This window comes from Ceratotherium simum, chromosome 33, assembly GCF_057802395.1.
Source record: "Ceratotherium simum simum isolate JZ-2026a chromosome 33, ASM5780239v1, whole genome shotgun sequence".
NCBI lineage: Eukaryota > Metazoa > Chordata > Mammalia > Perissodactyla > Rhinocerotidae > Ceratotherium > Ceratotherium simum.
Window position 1 is genome coordinate 23,804,634 of NC_141932.1, and position 19,207 is coordinate 23,823,840.

At 37.8% G+C, this 19,207-nt stretch overlaps 1 protein-coding gene across 1 annotated transcript in view; it reads right to left on the reverse strand.

Annotated features, from left to right (window-relative positions):
• Positions 1 to 1,841: 1,841 nt before the first annotated feature.
• Positions 1,842 to 19,207, reverse strand: part of LOC101405462 (uncharacterized) — a 50,971-nt gene continuing 33,605 nt past the window's right edge. The window contains 2 exon segments of the mRNA XM_087421823.1: positions 1,842 to 13,188; positions 13,190 to 13,788. Of these exon segments, the coding sequence (XP_087277949.1) occupies positions 13,078 to 13,188; positions 13,190 to 13,788 (710 nt within the window). The 3' untranslated portion in view covers positions 1,842 to 13,077.

Here is a 19,207-nt window from a genome sequence, read left to right on the forward strand (position 1 = left end):
AAAAATACTCTGTGTCTCAGGCATCTGGACAGTAAGATAAATTGTAGCCACAGGCGTAAAATCTGGGAAGAAGAAGGTGCTATCAGAAGAAACAAGATTGTGTCCATATGTATTTAGATTTATGAGGATGTTGAGCAAATTTAGACATCAAAGGATGCCCGTATTTCAGTTATCACCACTATTACACATCTGAAATATATAATGCATAGCAATGCAAAAGGTATCAAAATGTTTAAGTAAAAAGATAAGCAACCATTCCTTACATGTATCCCAGTCATTCAGTAGCTTACCTTCGAGTCAACAACATTTTGGTTTTGGTGTGTATCCTTCCAGAGAAGTTATTTTCACATACAAATATGCACTTGCTATATATATACACACAATACACATAAATATAAGTACCGATATAAATATATATGTATATATTATATGCATATATAATTTCAAGTACATTTATGTTATATGCATACTTTCATACATATTTTTTTCTTCACACAAGTGTTTCAGAATCAGTACATAAGCGTCATCATTTCCAACAGCTGCCTAAGGCCAACGTATGGCTGCACCCTAGTTGAAGAAACAAGTTTTCTAATAATGTATATTAAGGAATGTCCTGTTTTCTTAAAAGCAATGCTGTAATTAATATCCCTACATGAATTATCAGTTTGCTTATTTGTAGGTTTATATGTAAGTTAAATTCTCAAAAGTGGATTAGCTCTCTGAATCTTAACTTGTGCTGTTGACAAATTGCTCCTTAGCATGACTGTACCATTTTACCTTTTCACACCAGTGTATGAGTGTCTCTTTCCTCAACCAACACCACTCATTTTGACTCTCAGTTCTTCTTACTCTAATGCTCCACTTTTCTCCCAACCTGAAAAATCATCTCAGTCTTTTTCCCTTTGGGTCAAGTTCAGTAAGGGTTCTATACCTGTAATTTTAGCCTTCTCTGTCTTACAAATAGGACAACAGTGTAATAACGTCCCTCTTAGGTTTACAGACTCAGCAAAATGAAATTTCCATCACAGACGTATTTCTAAGATAATTCTGGGTAGCTCAACTTCAGACCACGCATAAAAACTAGGCTCAGAACAGAATCCAACACCTCTATTTGAAGTTTGAGTTCTACAAAACTCCTATGCAGTGTGGACACAGAAAGCTCATGAAATGGCAATACAAATGAGTAGCAAGGTGTTTTGCTGGCCTCCTCTTCACTCTCCTGGTGACAGAGGGAGTCCCAACTTAGGGTTCCGGAGATGCCTGAAAACACATCCAGACACTGGATAATTTAGATTGACAGTGGTTTCTTAGTTGCACATCCTCACATCCTGGGGTAGGACACCACATGCCACAGGGTGGTTGCATCTGGGAGCAGAGTAAACCAGCAGGGGCTGTGGGAGGCAGGCTTTGTGGTAACAAGAAGACAAGGTGCCCCATGATTTCCAGGGGAAGATGTGACTGGCTGGCTTGAATAACATTGTGGGCTGGTAGGGAGGTGAAGCCCATCAACTCGAGGACCGAGTGGGGTGCAGCTGGTCCGGCTGATATGGGAACAAGCTGGTTGGGAGCCTTATCTGCTGGGAGGGGGGCATATCTGGTTAGAGCTGGGGATCTCATGGGTAGGGCTTTGGGACCCTGTGAGGCTCAAATTATTGACAACACATGAAATTTTAGGCCTTAAAATACAGAAGAGAGAAGGAAGCAACTTGCAATATTTGTTCTTTAGTGATTTCATTATTAAAATGAATATTATCTCACAATTTGGAAATAAAACACATAAAGGAGAGACTAACCATTCATAATACACCTGTACAACAAAAAACAATGTGGATATTTCAGTATGTGTTTTTTCCAACTTTTTTATTGTGGTAAAATATACATATAAAATTCACCATCTTAACCAGTTTTAGGTCATAGATCCCTGAAATTAACCAAGCCTTCAGCTGGAAGTTGCATGCCTTCAATAGACTCTAGTCCCAAAATCATTACATCAGACAGAGGCTGCCAATGCAACTGCCGTCCCAGTGGGGAGACAGATCCCTGGTACTTTTTACTATATCGTCTTCCCAGAATACTCTAGTGTGTGTCTTTCAAGGATTTTTTGGTGTGCATTTTCAAGCATTATTACTTAGTATGTACTATCTCCAGATATATTATCTCAAAATTTGTAAATTGGTTTTCTGTGGTATAAATTTACTGAAGTTTAATAACAATTGATTGGTCCTGGAAGACTTTTACACATAAATCATAAAGAATAATGGTTTCATATATTCTCTTAATTTCCCTCTAGTATAAATATTCTGATAATCCATAAATACAGTGTTGGGAAATGCAGTCTCGTGCATGCAGTCTTTTGACCTCCGTTGGACCACATAATAATGAACCTTCGACTCCACTAAAAAACTAGTAAAATAAACTTCAGTAAAGTTGCGTGATAAAAAAATCAACAAAAATCAGTTGTATTTCTATACAGCAACAAAAAACTATCTGAAAAGAAATAAAGAAAACAATCTCATTTACAATGCCATCAAAAACAATAGGAACAAATTTAACACAGGAAGTGAAAGATTTATGCAATGAAAACTATAAGATATTGATGAAAGAAATTGAAGAAAACAAATAAATGGAAAGATATCCCATGTTCATGGATTGGAAGAATTAATATTGTTAAAATGTCCATACTCTCCAAAGAGATTTACAGATTCAATGCACTCCCTATCAAAATTCCAATGGCATTTTCCACAGAAATAGAAAAAAAAAATCCTAAAATTCATATGGAATCACAGAAGACCCCAAGTAGCCAAAGCAATCTTGAGATAGAATAACCAAGCACCACACTTCCTGACTTCAAATACTGCAAAGCGACAGTAATCAAAACAGTATGGTACTGGCATAAAAACAGACACACAGACTAATGGAACAGAATCAACAGCCTATAAATAAACCCACGCATATACAGTCAACTAATATTTGACAAGGGCGCCAAGAATACACAATCGGAAAAGGATAGTCTCTTCAATAAATGGCATTTGGATATTCACATGCAAAAGAACAAATGAAATTGGACGCTTATCTTACACTACTCACAAAAATTAATTTGAAAAAGATTAAAGACTTGAATTTAGGACCTGAAAATGTAAAACTTGCGGAAGAAAATATAGTAAAAAAAATCCTAAACATCGGCCTTGGCAATGATGTGTTTGGATATCATGCCTAAAGCACAGGCAACAAAAGTGAAAATAAAGTGGCGTAGTGGTCGAGTGCTCCGCTTCAGTGGCCCAGGGTTTGCGGGTTCGGATCCCAGGCGCAGACCTACACAGTGCTTGTTAATCCATGCTGTGGTAGCGTCCCATACGCAAAGTAGTGGAGGACTGGGCCAGATGTTAGCTCAGGGCCAATCTTCCTCAAGCAAACGAGAAAGACTGGCAACAGATGTTAGCTCAGGGCCAATCTTCCTCAGCCCCCCCCCAAAAAAAGTGAAAAATAAAGTGAAATGAAATCAAACTAAAAAGCTTCTGTGCAGCAAAGAAAACAATCAACAAAATGAAAAGGTAACCTACAGAATGGGAAAAAATATTTCCAAACCATATATCTAATAAGGGGTTAATCTGGAAATTATATAAGGAAAACTCATACAACTCAATAGTGAAAAGGAATCTGATTAAAAAAAGGACCTGAAGAGACATTTTTCCAAAGACTATATACAAATGGCCAATAGGTACATGAAAAAGTGCTCAAAATCACTAACTCCACAGGAAAATGCAAGTCAAAAACATAATATCATCTCACACTTCTTAGGATGGTTATTATCAAAAAGACAAGAAATAAGTGTTGGCTAGCACATGAAGAGAAGGGAACCCTCGTGCACTACTAGTGAGAATATAAATTGGTATTGCCATTGTGGAAAACAGTATGGAAGTTCTTCAATAAATTAAAAATAGAATTACCATATGATCCAGCAATCCTACTTCTGGGTATCCATCTGAAATAAATGAAACCACTATCTCAAAGAGATATCTGTAGCCCCATGTTCACTGCAGCATTATTCACAATAGCCAAGACAAGAAACAACCTAAGTGTCTGTCAACTGATAAACGGATAAAGAAAATGTGTATTTATACAAGGAATTATCCAGCCTTTAAAAAGGAAATCCTGCCATTTGCGACAACATGGATGAAACTTGAGGGTATTATGCTAAGTGAAATAAGTAACACAGAGAAAGACAAATACTGTATGATCTCACTTATACCTGGAATCTAAAAAACTCAAATTCATTGAAACAGAGTAAAATGGTGGTTGCCAGGGGCTGGGAGAAATGGGGAGACGTTGGTCAAAAAACTTTCACTTATAAGATAAATAAGTTGTGGGGATCTAAGGTACAGAATGATGACTATAGTTAATAATTCTGTATTGTATAGTTTAAGTTTGCTGAGAGATCCAAAATGTTCTTACCACAAATACAGACACACACAAACAAAACGGTGACTAAGTGAGGTGATGAATGTTAACTTGTAGTCATTTCACAATATATATCAAGTCATGACAATGTACATCTTTTTTAATAATTACTTTTATTGAGGTATAATATATATACAGAAAAGTGCACAAATCACAATTATACAGACTCAATAAACTGCCACCGGCACCCAGATTAAGAAATAGAAAAAGACCTGCATGCCTCATACCCTTTGTCATTAATCCTCCTCCCACAGTGGTAGCCACTGTTGCAACCTCTGCCAACAGATTAGTCTGGCTTGTTTGTGAAGTTTGAACAAGTGGAATTGTAAAACGTTTTTTCTGTTTGTCTGGCTTTTCCCCACAGCTCAATACTATGTTTGTGATATTCAAACATGTTTCTGTGTCTAGCAGCAGCAACTTTTTCATTGCTGTACAGTCTCCAATCATGTGAATATACCACCATTTATGCATCCATTATGCTGCTATGAACGTCCTTGCTCATGTTGTGGTGAACACATGTATGCACTTCTGCTCGGCAAATACCTAGAAGTGGAATTTTTGTGTCACTGGGCATGTGTATGCTCACCTTTAGTGGACACTGGAAAAGTTTCCTAAAGTAGTATGAAGTTATATTCCTACCAACACAATTGCTCCAGTCTAGATAATAACTACTGGTGTTTTAAGATCTTTAGCCACTTACATAGGTGTGGGGGGTTATTACGCTGTGGTTTTTTTTTTTTTTTTAAAGGAAACCTTTAATATATATTTTTTTTAATTTTTTTTTTTAATTTTTTTTTCCCCCAAAGCCCCAGTAGATAGTTGTATGTCATAGTTGCACATCCTTCTAGTTGCTGTATGTGAGACGCGGCCTCAGCATGGCCAGAGAAGTGGTGCATCGGTGTGCGCCCGGGATCCGAACCCAGGCCGCCAGCAGCAGAGCACACGCACTTAACTGCTAAGCCACGGGGCCAGCCCTACGCTGTGGTTTTAACTTTCATTTCCCTGATAACTCATGAGGGTTATCCCTTTTGTGAAGTGCAGTTCATGTCTTTTCCCCATTTTTCTATTGGTTGTTTTTTTCTTATTGACTTGGAGAAGTTCTTTATATATTATGGACAGGAGGCCTTTGTCACATATATGCACTGCAAATATCTATTCCCACTGTGGGTTTCCTTTTCACCCTCTTGCACATTATTTAAGTGTCTTTTGACAAATATAAGTTCTTAAGTTCAATGGGATTAAATTTATCAACTTTTTCATCAATGGCATTGTACTTTTAATATCCTATTCAAGAAATTATTACCTATTCTCAATGTCATATTTCATTTTTTTCCTACAACTTTATTGTTCATTCCTCAGATTTAGTTCTTCAATCCTTATGAATGAGGGTGTGTGTATGTTGTGTGTGTGTGTGTGTGTGTGTGTGTGTGTGTGTGTGGTGGGGGGGGTAAAGAAGACATCAAGATTTTTTTTCCATACATATATTCAATTCACTCAGCACTAATTTTGGAAAAGATTCTTCTTCCCCCCATTTACAAAAAACTGTTACCTTTGTCATACATGTTGGCCCTGTTTCTGGACTTTTCAGTTCCATTGATCTATTTGCCTGTCCTTCATCAAAGCCACACTGGATAATTACCGTAGCTTGATAGTGAGTCTTGATGCCTGCTAGTACAAGTTGTCCAGCTTTGTTGTTGCTGATGTTGTTCCTCCCTCTTCCTCCTTTTTGAAATTCATATTACCTGTTCTTGGTCCTTAACAATTTCAAGCAGATTTTAGAACCAGTTTGTCAGCTACACATACACAAACGCCCCCTAAAACTGCTGATTTGTGGGGAGCAGTGTGTATTAAATATATAGCTCAGACTGCAGGGAACTGAAGTTACTTCAATATTGAGTCTTCCAGTACACAAACATGGTATATATACTTTCATTTACTTAGGTGTACTTTATCTCAATCAAGTTCATAACTTCCTATGTAGAGGTTTTGTATGTCTTTTCTTAGATTACTAAGTATTTGATGTTTTTTAATACTATTGTAAATGACAATTGAAAAAATATCATTTAAAATTGTCAGTTGAGGGCCAGCCCAGTGGCGTAGTGGTTAAGTTAGTGTGCTCTGCTTTGGTGGCCCAAGGTTCGCAGATTCGAATCCCGGGAGCAGACCGATTTACCACTAATCAAGCCATGCTGTGGTGGTGTCCCACTTACAAAATGGAGGAAGACGGGCACAGATGGTAGTTCATATCCAATCTTCCTCATCAAAAAGAGGAGGACTGGCAACGGATGTTAGCTCAGGGCCAGTCTTCCTCACCAAGAAAAAAACCATTTTTTGTTGCTGGTACATACAAATATGATTTTAAAAATATTAACATTATAGCCAGCAACCTCACTAATTACACACATTAATTCCAATAAGTTGCCTGAAATTCTTTTAGATATTCTATGTACACAATCAGGACTAATTTCTTCCTTTCCAACTTTTAGGTCTTTTTCTACTTGCCTTTTCTACTGGCTAAGGTCTCCAAGACAATGTTGAGTAGTAGTGGTGATTATGAATATCCCGTGTCTTTCCAAATCCCAAGGGGAAAGTTTTCAATATTTCATCATCAAGGTCTTTTGTGGATACTCTTTAACAGATAAGATCGGGCCGGGCCCGTGGCTTAGCAGTTAAGTGCTTGCGCTCTGCTACTAGCAGCCCGGGTTCGCAGCCCGGGTTTGGATCCCGGGCGCGCACCAACGCACCGCTTCTCTGGCCGTGCTGAGGCCGCATCCCACATACAGCAACTAGAAGGATGTGCACCTATGACATACAACTATCCACTGGGGCTTTGGGGGAAAAATAAATAAATAAAATGATAAAAACAAAACAGATAAGATCCTTTTTACTCCTAGGACATGATCTGAGTAATCCTATTCTTTTAAAACGTGCTTAAATTTATGGTTCAACCATATGATCAATTTTTATGTTTCATATGCATGGGAAAACAGTGTGTTTCTGTCATTTATTGGGTAAGGTATTCTATATATGTTGTTTGTTAATCATATTATTCAGATCTTCTCTTTACTGACCCTTCTCTGCTTGTCCTCTCATATATTAACAGAGGTGGGTTAAAGTCTTCCACTGTAATTGCCAATTTTTCTATATCTCCTGTTATTTTATTTCATGTAAATATATATCTATATATTTTTTTTTGCTGAGGAAAATTGGCCTTGGGCTAACATCCGAGTCCATCTTCCTCTACTTTATATATGAGACGCCTGCCACAGGATGGCTTGATAAGTGGTGCGTAGGTCTGCATCTGGGATCCGAACCTGTGAACCCTGGGACACCAAAGAGGAGTGCATGAACTTAACCACTATGCCACTGGGCTGGCCCCTTTTTCATATATTTTTAAGTTATGTTCAGATTGACACAAAATAATAAGTTGTACATTTCCGGTGAGATCACCTTTTTATCACTATGTTCCTCTTTCTCTCTAGTTATCCTCATTTACTTAATTAGCTTTCTTTTTGTTACATGGTGTGTGCAAACGGTTAACACGTCAGCCTTGGTTTGCCCAAACCCTGCATATTACAAGAAAACGACTGACTCTTAACCAGCTTCTGAGAGATAACCTCTGAGCCCTTGGAATATCCTGTCTAAAAACAGTGCTTTTGTATGCCTGAGGCCTTGGGCCATGCTGCATCAGTTTGACCAAAGTTATGAACTTAAATGTGTTTCCCCAAAATTCCTATGTTGACATTCTGACCCCCAGTACCTCAGAATGTATTTGGAGATAGGGCTTTAAAGAAGTAATTAAGATAAAATGAGGTCATCTGGGTGGACCCTAATCCAATCTTACTAATGTCCCTATAAGTAGATCAAGACATACAGAGAGACAGCTGGAAATGCACATGCACAGAGAAATGGCCATGTGAGGATGTAATGAGAAGGCAGCCATCTGCAAGCCAAGGAGAGAGGCCTCAGAAGAAACCAAACCTGCTGACATCTTGATTTTCCAGTCTCCAGAACTATGAGAAAATAAATTTCTGTCATTTAAGCCACCCAGTCTGTGCAATTTTGTTGTTGTTGTTTTAAAATACAACATAAAAGTGACCATCTTAATAATTTGTAAGTATACAGTTTAGTGGTATTAAATACATTGACATTGTTGTGCAGCCATCACTACCATCATGCCCATAACTCTTTTCATTTTGTAACACTGAAACTGTGTACCTATTAAAGAGTAACTTCCCATTCTCCCCTCCCCCCAGCCACTGGCAACCACCATTCCAAGTTCTAGCTATGATTCCGACTACTCTAAGTACCTCAAATAAGTGAAATCACAACATTTGCCTTTTGTGACAGCTTATTTAATTTACCATAATGTCCTCAAGGTTCACCCAGGTTGTAGCATATTGCAGAATATACCACATTTGGCTTATCCATTCATCCAATGATGGAAACTCTGTTTCTTCCATCATTTAGCTATTGTGAACAACGCCATTATGACCATGGTTGTAGAACTATCCCTTTGAGATCCTGATTTCAATTCTTTTGGGTATATACCCAGAATTGGAATTGCTGAATCATATGTAATTCTATTTTTAATCTTTTGAGGAACCTCCATACTGTTTTCCACAACAGCTGTACCATTTTACATTCCCATCAACAGTGCAGAAAGGTTCCAATTTCTCTACTTCCTCACCAACACTTGCTCTTTTCTCATTTTTTCCACTACAGTAGCCATCCTAATGGGTGTGAGGTTATATCTGACTGTAGTTTTGATTTGCATTTCCCTAATGATTAAGCATCTTTTCATGTGCTCCTTACCCATTCATATATCTTCTTTGCAGAAATATCTATTCAAGTCCTTTGCCCATTTTTGAATTGGGTGGTTTTTTGTTGTTTTTAAAAATTTCTCTATATTCTGGATATTAATCACTTATCAAATATATGATTTGCAAATATTTTCTCTGATTCTGTGGGGTGCCTTTTTACTCTGTGGATAGTGTCTTTTATCTTTTGGATGACAATGACCCACATATTCTCTTCTAATGAAGGAGATGTGTAGCTACAGGAAAGTGATTTCCAAAACTGATTTGTTGATTATGATACTCCATTAGCTTCAATGGCATTGTCAGATGGCTAGTGTCTTTTGATGCACAACATTTAATTTTCGTGAAGTCTATTTTGCCTATTTTTTGTTACCTGTGCCTTTGGTGTCATATCCAAGAAATCATTGCCAAATCTAATGTCATGAAGTGTTTGTCCTATGGTTTATTCTAAGAGTTTTACTGTTTCAAGTCTTATGTTTAGGTCCTTCTTCCATTTTGAGATAATTTTTGTACATGGTGTTAGGTAAGGGTCCAATTTCATTCTTATGCACGTGGATATCCAGTTTTCCAAGCACCATTTTTTGAAAAGACTGTCCTTTCCCCATTGAATGCTCTTGGCATCCTTGTGAAAAATCTCTTGACTATATATGTGAAGGTTTATTTCTGGGCTCTCTATCCTATTCCATTGGCCTATATATGTCTATCTTTATGCCAAGACCATATTGTTTGATTCCTATAGCTTTGTTGTAAGTTTTAAAATCAGGAAGTATGAGTCCACCAGTTTTCTTCTTCATTTTCAAGATTGTTTGGGCGATTTGAGGTCCCTTGAAATTCCAAATGAATTTTAGGATGGGTTTTTGTCCTTTGCAAAAAATATCATTGGGATTTTGATGTGACTTGCATAGATTCTATAGATCGCTTGGGGTAATGTTGACATTTTAACAATATTAAGACTTCTATCCATGAACCTGAGATGTGTTTCCATTTATTTCAGTCTTCTTTAGTTTCTTTCAGCAATGTTTTGTAGTTTTCATTGTACAAATCTTTTACCTCCCTGGTTAATTTCTAAGTATTTCATTCTTTTTGATGCTATTGCAAGTGGAAGTGTTTTTAAAATTTCATTTTCATATTGATGATAGCGTATAGAAATGCATCTGATATTTCTGTGTTGACTTTGTATCCTGGTACTTTGCTGAATTCACTTATTAGACCTAACACCTTTTTTATGGCGTCTGTAGGATTTTCTACACATATGATAATATCAGCTGCAATGAGATAATTTTACTTTTTCCTTTCAAATTAGGATGCCTTTGATTTCTTTTTCTTGCATAATTCATCTGGTTAGAATTTTTAGTACTACGTTGAATAGAAGAGGTGAAGGTATGCATCATGGCCTTGTTCCCAACCTTAGATGAAAAGCTTTTGCTTTCATCATCAAGTATTATGTTTTCTGTGGGTTTTTCGTATGTAGCTTTTATTGTGCAGAAATAGTTTCATGTATAGCTTTTATTATGTGGAGATAGTTTCCTTCTATTTCTATTTTGTTGAGTGTTTTTACCTGGAAAGGGTGTGGAATTTTGTCACCTGCTTTTTCTGCCTCAATGGAGATGAGTATGTGGTTTTTTCCCTTCCTTTTGTGGATGTGATATATTACATTGGCCAATTTTCATATGCTGAACCATCCTTGCATTCCAGGAAAACATCTCATTTGGTCATGGTGTATAATCCTTTTAATATGCTGCTGAATTCGGTTTCCTCCTGTTTTGTTGAGGACTTTTGCATCCATGTTCATAAGGGACATTATTCTGTGGTTTTGTTTCTTGTAGTCTACTCCACTGGCTTTGGTAACAGGTAATACTGGTGTCACAGAAGAAGTTACGAATGTTCCCTCCTCTTCAAGTTTTTGGAAAAGTCTGAGAAGGATTAGTATTGGTTCTTCTTTAAATGTTTGGTAGAATTCACTAGTGAAGCCATCAGGTCCAAGGCTTTTGTTTGTTGAGAGATTTTTGATTACTGAGTCAATGTCCCTACTACTTATAGACTAGTTACTCGTCTATTCAGATTTCCTATTTCTTTGTGATTAAGTCTTGGTAGGTTTTAAGTTTCTAGGAATTTGTCCATTTCATCTAGGTTACCCAATTACTTGGCATACAATTGTTTACAGTACTCTCTTATAATCCTTTTACTTCTGTAGAATTAGCAGTAATGTCCCCACTTTCACTTCTAATTTTAGTAATTTGAGTTTCCTCTCTTTTCTTCTTAGTCCATCTAGTTAAAGGCTTAGCAATTTTGTTGATCTTTCTGAAAAAACAACTTGGTTTCATGATTTTCTCTATTTCATTTATCATTGCTCTAATCTTTGTTATTTCTTTCCTTCTGCTGGCTTTGAATTTTGTTTGTTTTCTAGTTCCTTAAGTTGTAAAGTTAGGTTGTTGATTTGAGATCTTTTTTTTTTTAATAGAAGCATTGATAGCTATAAATTTCCCACTAAGCACTACTTCTACACCTTACATTTATAATTTTGTCAATTATACCTCAGTAATGCTGGGGGAAAGAAAAAGAATAGGCCTTGTTGGGCCTGCAACACCTCCTTACCTAAAGATAAAGAGCCCTCACAGCCTCTGAGGGGCTTTTTGCCTTGTGCGAAAATATCTTCCCTGTGTCAAACTCAGTGTGCACTCCTTTATTCTGCTTAATCACAGATGTCAATGGCCCTCAGGCACACTCACTGTTTTCTGGACGTCAGACCTCATGGGGAAGGGGTTGGTGCCTTGCCACTGCACCACAAAGTGAGTTGTGTAGAGCTCAACATCCTTGTCAGATTTCAAGTTGAGGTGCTGGCCCTGTGGCGTAGCGGTTAAGCATGTGCGCTCTGCTGCTGGCGGCCCGGGTTTGGATCCCTGGCGCACACCGATGCATCACTTGTTAGGCCAACCTGTGGCAGTGTCCCTCATAAAGTGGAGGAAGATGGGCAAGAATGTTAGCCCAGGGCCAGTTTCCCTGGCAAAAAAAAAAAAGAGGAGGATTGCCACGGGTGTTAGCTCAGGGCTGATCTTTCTCACAAAAAAAAAAGAAAAAGTCAAAAAAGATTTCGAGTTGATCTGCTCCAAATGGGGCCATGGGATTACTGACACATTGCAAAGAGCTAGATCATGCGCATTCAACCACCTCTTTTGCTGTAAGTAAACTCTGTAGCACCTGATCCCAGTGTGTATGTCTTCTGTTCTCCATGACTTCAAATCAGGCACTGGTCTATTTCCTGAGTGGCACATACCTGCCTTGTGACCTTGGCCACACAGCTTGGATAGCCACAGAGTGATGAAACATAGAAAAATGCTATAAAAGACTTTCTTATATAAAATACAAAACAAATTCTCCAAATGTGAACAATATTTGGGCCATAACTGAAAAACTACAAACATTATTTAAATTCAAGGAGTTCAGGGCCTGCCTGGTGGCGCAAGCAGTTAAGTGAGCACGCTCTGCTGCAGTGGCCTGGGGTTCGCTGGTTTGGATCCTGGGCGCGCACCGACGCACTGCTGTGGCGGTGTCCCATGTAAAGTGGAGAAAGATGGGCATGGATGTTAGCCCAGGGTCAGTCTTCCTCAGCAAAAAAAGAGGAGGATTCGCAGATGTTAGCACAGGGCTGATCTCCTCACCAAAAAAAAAAAAAAAAAAAAGTAAATTCAAGCAGTTCATGCCTATATAAATTATTTGATGCCTTATAAGCCTTCTTGAAAAAGCCTTCTAACATTCTCTTCATTTAATTTGTTTCTCAGTGGTATAATTCTATCATCTACTATACATATATTCCGTAAGGTCTCTCTCCAGTATGAATTCTGTGATGTACTTTGGGCACTGAACTAAACCTAAAGGACTTCCCACATTTGTTACATTCAAAGGGTTTTCTCACCAGTATGAATATTCTGATGTACTTTGAGGGTTGAAATGAGCCTAAAGGACTTCCTGCATTTGTTACATTCAAAGGGTTTCTTACCACTATGAATACTCTGATGCTGAATAAGTCGTCCACGCACACTAAAGGCCTTGCCACATTCCTTACATTCATAGGGTTTCTCACCAGTATGAAGTCTATGATGTACAATAAGTTCATGGTTAGTCCTAAAAGTCTTCCCACACTCTTTACATTCATAGGGTTTCTCACCAGTATGAATTCTTCCATGTTGAGCAAGGTTTGAGGTACGACTAAAGGTCTTCCCGCATTCTTCACAATAATAGGGTTTCTCACCAGTATGAATTCTGTTATGTACTTTGAGGTCTGAAAGACGAAGAAAGGCCTTGCCACATTCCTCACATACATGCGGTTTCTCACCAGTATGAATTTTTTGATGTGCTCTAAGGTCTGAAGGACGACCAAACGCCTTCCCACATTCCTTACATTCATGGGGTTTCTCTCCGTTATAAACTCTGTGCTTTAGAATAAGAGATGAATGTTCTGTATATATGTATATTTTTCCAGAGATAATTATTTCATATCTTGATTCCAGATCTAAAACAAATAAGAAAAAGAAATGTTTCCTTGACAAGAAAATGTTCTACAAATGCATTAAGACAAAAGTGAAAATCTCACCTATTAGAGATGACTTAAAGAACTCTAAAACACAGTTATGAACTTGAAAACATAAAAGGAGAGTTCAGAAAATAAGTTTCTGCAGTAGAGTGCTGGTAAATGTTTAACAACCAGCTCTACACACACACACACACTCACTCACAGAAACATACACAACACACCCAGCCCTGATTTGTAGTGCTTGCCAATGTCTATGGTGTATATGCTCCCACCAAAGGAAACTTCAAGCTATCAATATAATGTAAACAAACCCAGACTTAGAATATGTCAAATCTTGTCCCTAGAGAGCCACTAACAGCCAGCTCTAACATACTCTTTCCGTCTAAACTATAAATATATACACATATTAAATTTGAAAAGGCAATTATTTATACCTGATCATTCTTCAATTACAATTCCCATAAAAATACACATTTCCACCACAGTAGTTCACTTTCCTCTATACAGCCATGTGTACTTTTTTTCGCGCTTCATAGAAATTAAGATACTGAGAATCTTTACTTAGTTATCCTCTCCTAAGATTTTATTTACTGTCCTTACAGCTGTTCAACCTGTTTTATTTCTTATGTCTTTTCTCAGGTCCCTCTCTAGCTTTCCCTTTTAACCAAGGCCAACCATTCTGATAATCCCTGGAGAAGGATGTTAATCAATATTCTGAAACATACCAGGTCTTATGGTATTGTGAACTTTTAGGGACTTGGGACAAAAGAGGGAACCTGAATTATACAACAGAGTCTAGAGGAAGACTGCCAAGAATTATATGAAAAAGAATTGGCAGTTGTGGGTTGAAGGATAAAAGTCTATGTGAAGCAACATCTTGAGCAAAATCAAAAGCACTTAATGAGGAGGCTATGACTTGGGGGCAAAAAATTTCTTCTTGTGACGAGATTATGGTATGTGTACAAAAAGCTGAAATAATATTAACATTATTCAAAATAGCATAAAAATAGAAATTAATAACAAATATGAGAAAACGAAAAGCGTTTCCAAGTGGAAATGGTAATGCCCTCTCCAAAAATGCTGGATCACTTGGAAAGAAAAAACTGAAATGGAAGAATTTTAGTAAATGACTATACAGAAAATAAGCACATAGAATCTTGGGCATGTAATTTTACCACTCAGAGAACTCAAAACTTAAACTTTCTCTTTAAAAGAAAATGAGTTGAGGATCAAAGCCCAATATGTAGAAAATACATGACAAGGCAGAGGAAGGCAAAAAAAGCAAGGTAAAAGCAGAATATAACGAGTAAGAAAGCAGTAGCATTAACAAATCAATCAAAGAGGTGGTCCTTTAAAAAACTGTTACAGGGAGTGATGTGAGCATCATGGTGGAGTAAGCTTTCCCGTAAACTTTCCCCGATAAGATACAATAAAAACGACATTCACATACCAACAAAGGACACTCCCACAACACAAAACGACAGCTGAAAGACCCAAACAGCGACACAACTGAGAGTGGATGTGCTGGAACCCCTGGAGGAAGTGGGGAGAGGTAAGCAGAAAATCTACCCCTTCCCATCAGATCGGCATCTCTGGGTCCTCGTGGCTCCTGGGGTTTGGGTGGGGCTCCTGGGATTGGGGCGGGGGAGGGGAAGCCCTCTGCGGGAAAACTGTTGCTCTCCAAGTTCTCTCACAGCCTGTGGGAAGTTCCCACACAGGAGTCGGAACTGTTGCAGGGGCGCCATCAACATTTGAGCACCCCAGGAAAGCTGATAGTGAGGGAAAAACCAGAAGCCCCCCGGGATCCGGCAAGCAAAAGAGAGAGCCCATTCCCCCTAAACGCCCAGCACTTCAGCTCAGTTCGTCAGTTAGAGCAGTCACGGATCACAGTGGGCTCAGACTACACAACCCTTGACATCCACCCAGTGACGGCAGGTGGAAATTGCAACCAGATATTTTTAGGAAGATGAAAAAAAGCCAAATACAGCACGCACGATGCAAAAAATATATTAAATCCTAAGACCAGAAGGAAAATGACAAGCACCCAGAAATCAACCCTGAAGGCACAGATATTTATAACCTAAACAACAGAGAATTCAAAATAGGTATCATAAAAAAACTCAACAAATTACAAGAAAACCCAGATAAACAATTCAACGAGATAAGGAATTTCTTCACAAGAGACAGAAACCATAAAGAAAAATCAATCAGTATTGTTGGAGATGAAGAACACAAAGGAGGAGATAAAGGAAAATCCGGAATCTTTAAAGAACAGAGCTGACAATATGAAGGAAAGAATTAACATTATTGAGGACAGGAATGCAGATATGCTCCAGATGGAGGAGAGAGAATTAAAACTAAAAACAAATGAAGAAATTCCCTGAGAAATAACCAACTCTAAATTAGGAAATGCAACATAAGAATTATAGGTATTCGTGACGGAGAAGGGAGGGAAAAAGGAACAGAGAGCCTATTCAAGGAAATAATAGCTTAGAACTTCCCAGTCTGGGGAAGGAACTGGAAATATCAGCAAATGAGGCCAATAGGCCGCCTAAATATATCAACACGAAAAGGCCCTGTCCAAGGCATATAGTAGTAAAGCTGGCAAAAGTCAATGACAAAGAAACAATATTACGGGGGCCAGTCCCGTAGCTTGGTGGTTAAGTGCGCACGCTCCACTACTGGTGGCCTGGGTTCAGATCCCGGGCGCGTACCGACGCACTGCTTCTCCGGCCATGTTGAGGCCAAGTCCCACATACAGCAACTAGAAGGATGTGCAACCATGATATATAACTATCTACTGGGGCTTTGGGGAAAAGAAGGAGTAGGACTGACAATAGATGTTAGCTCAGAGCTGGTCTTCCTCAGCAAAAAGAGGAGGATTAGCATGGATGTTAGCTCAGGGCTGATATTCCTCACAAAAAACAGAACAAAACAAAACAAAAGAAACAATATTACGGGCAGCTAGACAAAAACAAAAAATAACGTACAAAGGAATTCCCATCAGGCTCTTGGCAGATTTCTCAGTAGAAACTTTACAGGATAGGAGAGATTATAACGATATATTCAAAATCCTGAAAGACAAAAACTTTTCAGCCTAGAATAATCTATCCAGCGAAAATATCCTTAAAATATGATGGAGAAATAATAACTTTTCCAGATGAACAAAAGCTAAGGGAGTTCATGGCCACAAGGCCCACAGTACAAGAAATGCTCAAGAAGGCCCTAATGCCTGAAAAAAAAGAAAAGAGAAAGGAAATACAAAGCTTGGAGTAAGGAGAAAAACAGGTAGACAAAATCAGAAAAATAGTAGCTCTTTATTAGAACAGGTTCGCAACCACTTAAATACAAAAATCAAAGATCAGAGGAAGAAAAATACCAAAAATAAATATAACCTCATGACTTTAAACACACACCCACAACACAAGATGGATAAGTTGTGACAATAATAACTTAGAAGGGGAAGAGGAAAGGGATTGAACTGACTTAACCTAAGGAAATAAGAGGCCATCTGATAATGGAATATCTCATCTACAAGATTTTTTATACAAACTGCAAGGTAACCACTAAACAAATAATCAGAACAGAATCACATATGATAAATAAAGAGAAAACGAAAAGAGTCATCAGATACAACTACCAAACTGAATGGGTAGTCTGAAACACACGGAACGAGAAACAAAGGAAATGCAAAAGAACCAGAAAATAAGTGATAAAACAGCAACATTAACCCCTCAGATATCAATAATCACTCTAAATGTAAATCTGGATTGAACTCTCCAATCAAAATACACAGAGTGGCAGGGTGGATTAAATAGCAAGACCCAACAATATGGTGCCTCCAGGAAACACATCTCAGCTCTAAAGACAAACAGGCTCAGAGTGAAGGGATGGAAGACAATACTCCAAGCTAATGGCAAACAAAAGAAAGCAGGTGTTGCCATACTTATATCAGACAAAGTAAACTTTAAGATAAAACAGGTAATGAGAGACAAAGAGGGGGAACATATAATTATAAAAGTGACACTCCACCAGGAAGACATATCAATTATAAATATAAATGCACCCAACATAGGATCACCAAAGTACATAAAGCAACTATTAACAAACCTAAAAGGAGATATTAAGAACAACACAATAATTGTAGGGGATCTTAATACCCCACTTACATCAATGGATAGATCATCCAGGCAAAAAGTCAATAACAGCAGACTTAAATGAAAAACTAGACGAGATGGACTTCACAGACTTATACAGAGCACTCCATCCAAAAACATCTGACTACACATTCTTCTCACGCGCACATGGCACATTCTCAACGATAGACCATATGTTGGGAAACAAACCAAGCCTCTATAAATTTAAGAAGACTGAAATCATAACAAGCATCTTTTCAGACCATAATGCTATGAAACTAGAAATCAACTACAAGAAAATAACTGGGAAAGTGACAAAGATGTGGAGACTAAACAACATGCTACTGAAAAACCAATGGATCATTGATGAAATTAAAGGAGAAATCAAAAAATATCTGCAAAGAAATGAAAATGAAAACACGTCATACCAACTCAAATGGGATGCAGCAAAAGCAGTCCTAAGAGGGAAATTCATAGCAATACAGGACCACCTTAACGAACAAGAAAAAGCATAAATAAGCAAACTTAAATTACGCCTAACAGAACTAGAAAAAGAAGAACAAACAAAGCCCAAAGTCACCAGAAGGAGAGAAATAAGAAAAATTAGAGCAGAAATAAATGAAATTGAGACCAAAAAAACCAGTAGAAAGGATTAATGAAACGAGTTGGTTCTTTGAGAAGATAAACAGACAAACCTTTAGCCAGACTCAGAAAAAAAAGACAAAAGGGTCAAATAAATAAAATCAGAAATGAAAGAGGAGCAATGACAACAGATACTACAGAAATACAAAGGATTATAAGAGAATACTATGAGAAACTATATGCCAACAAATTGGACAATCTAAAAGAAATGGATAAATTCTTAGAATCATACAACCTTCCAAAACTGAACCAAGAAGAAATGGAGAATCCGAATAGACCAATCACAAGTAAAGAGATTGAAACAGTAATCAAAACCTCCCCAAAAATAAAAGTCCAGGACCAGATGGCTTCTCTGGAGAATTTTACCAAACATTCAAAGAAGATTTAATACCAATCCTTCTCAAACTATTCCAAAAAACAGAGGAAGATGGAACACTTCCTAACACAGTCTACGAGGTCAACATCACCCTGATACCAAAGCCAGACGAGAACAATACAAAGAAGGAAAATTACAGGCCAATATTGCTAATGAGCATAGATGGAAAAATCCTCAACAAAATATTGGCAAACTGAATACAGCAATATCATACATCATGATGAGGTGGGATTTATACCAGGGA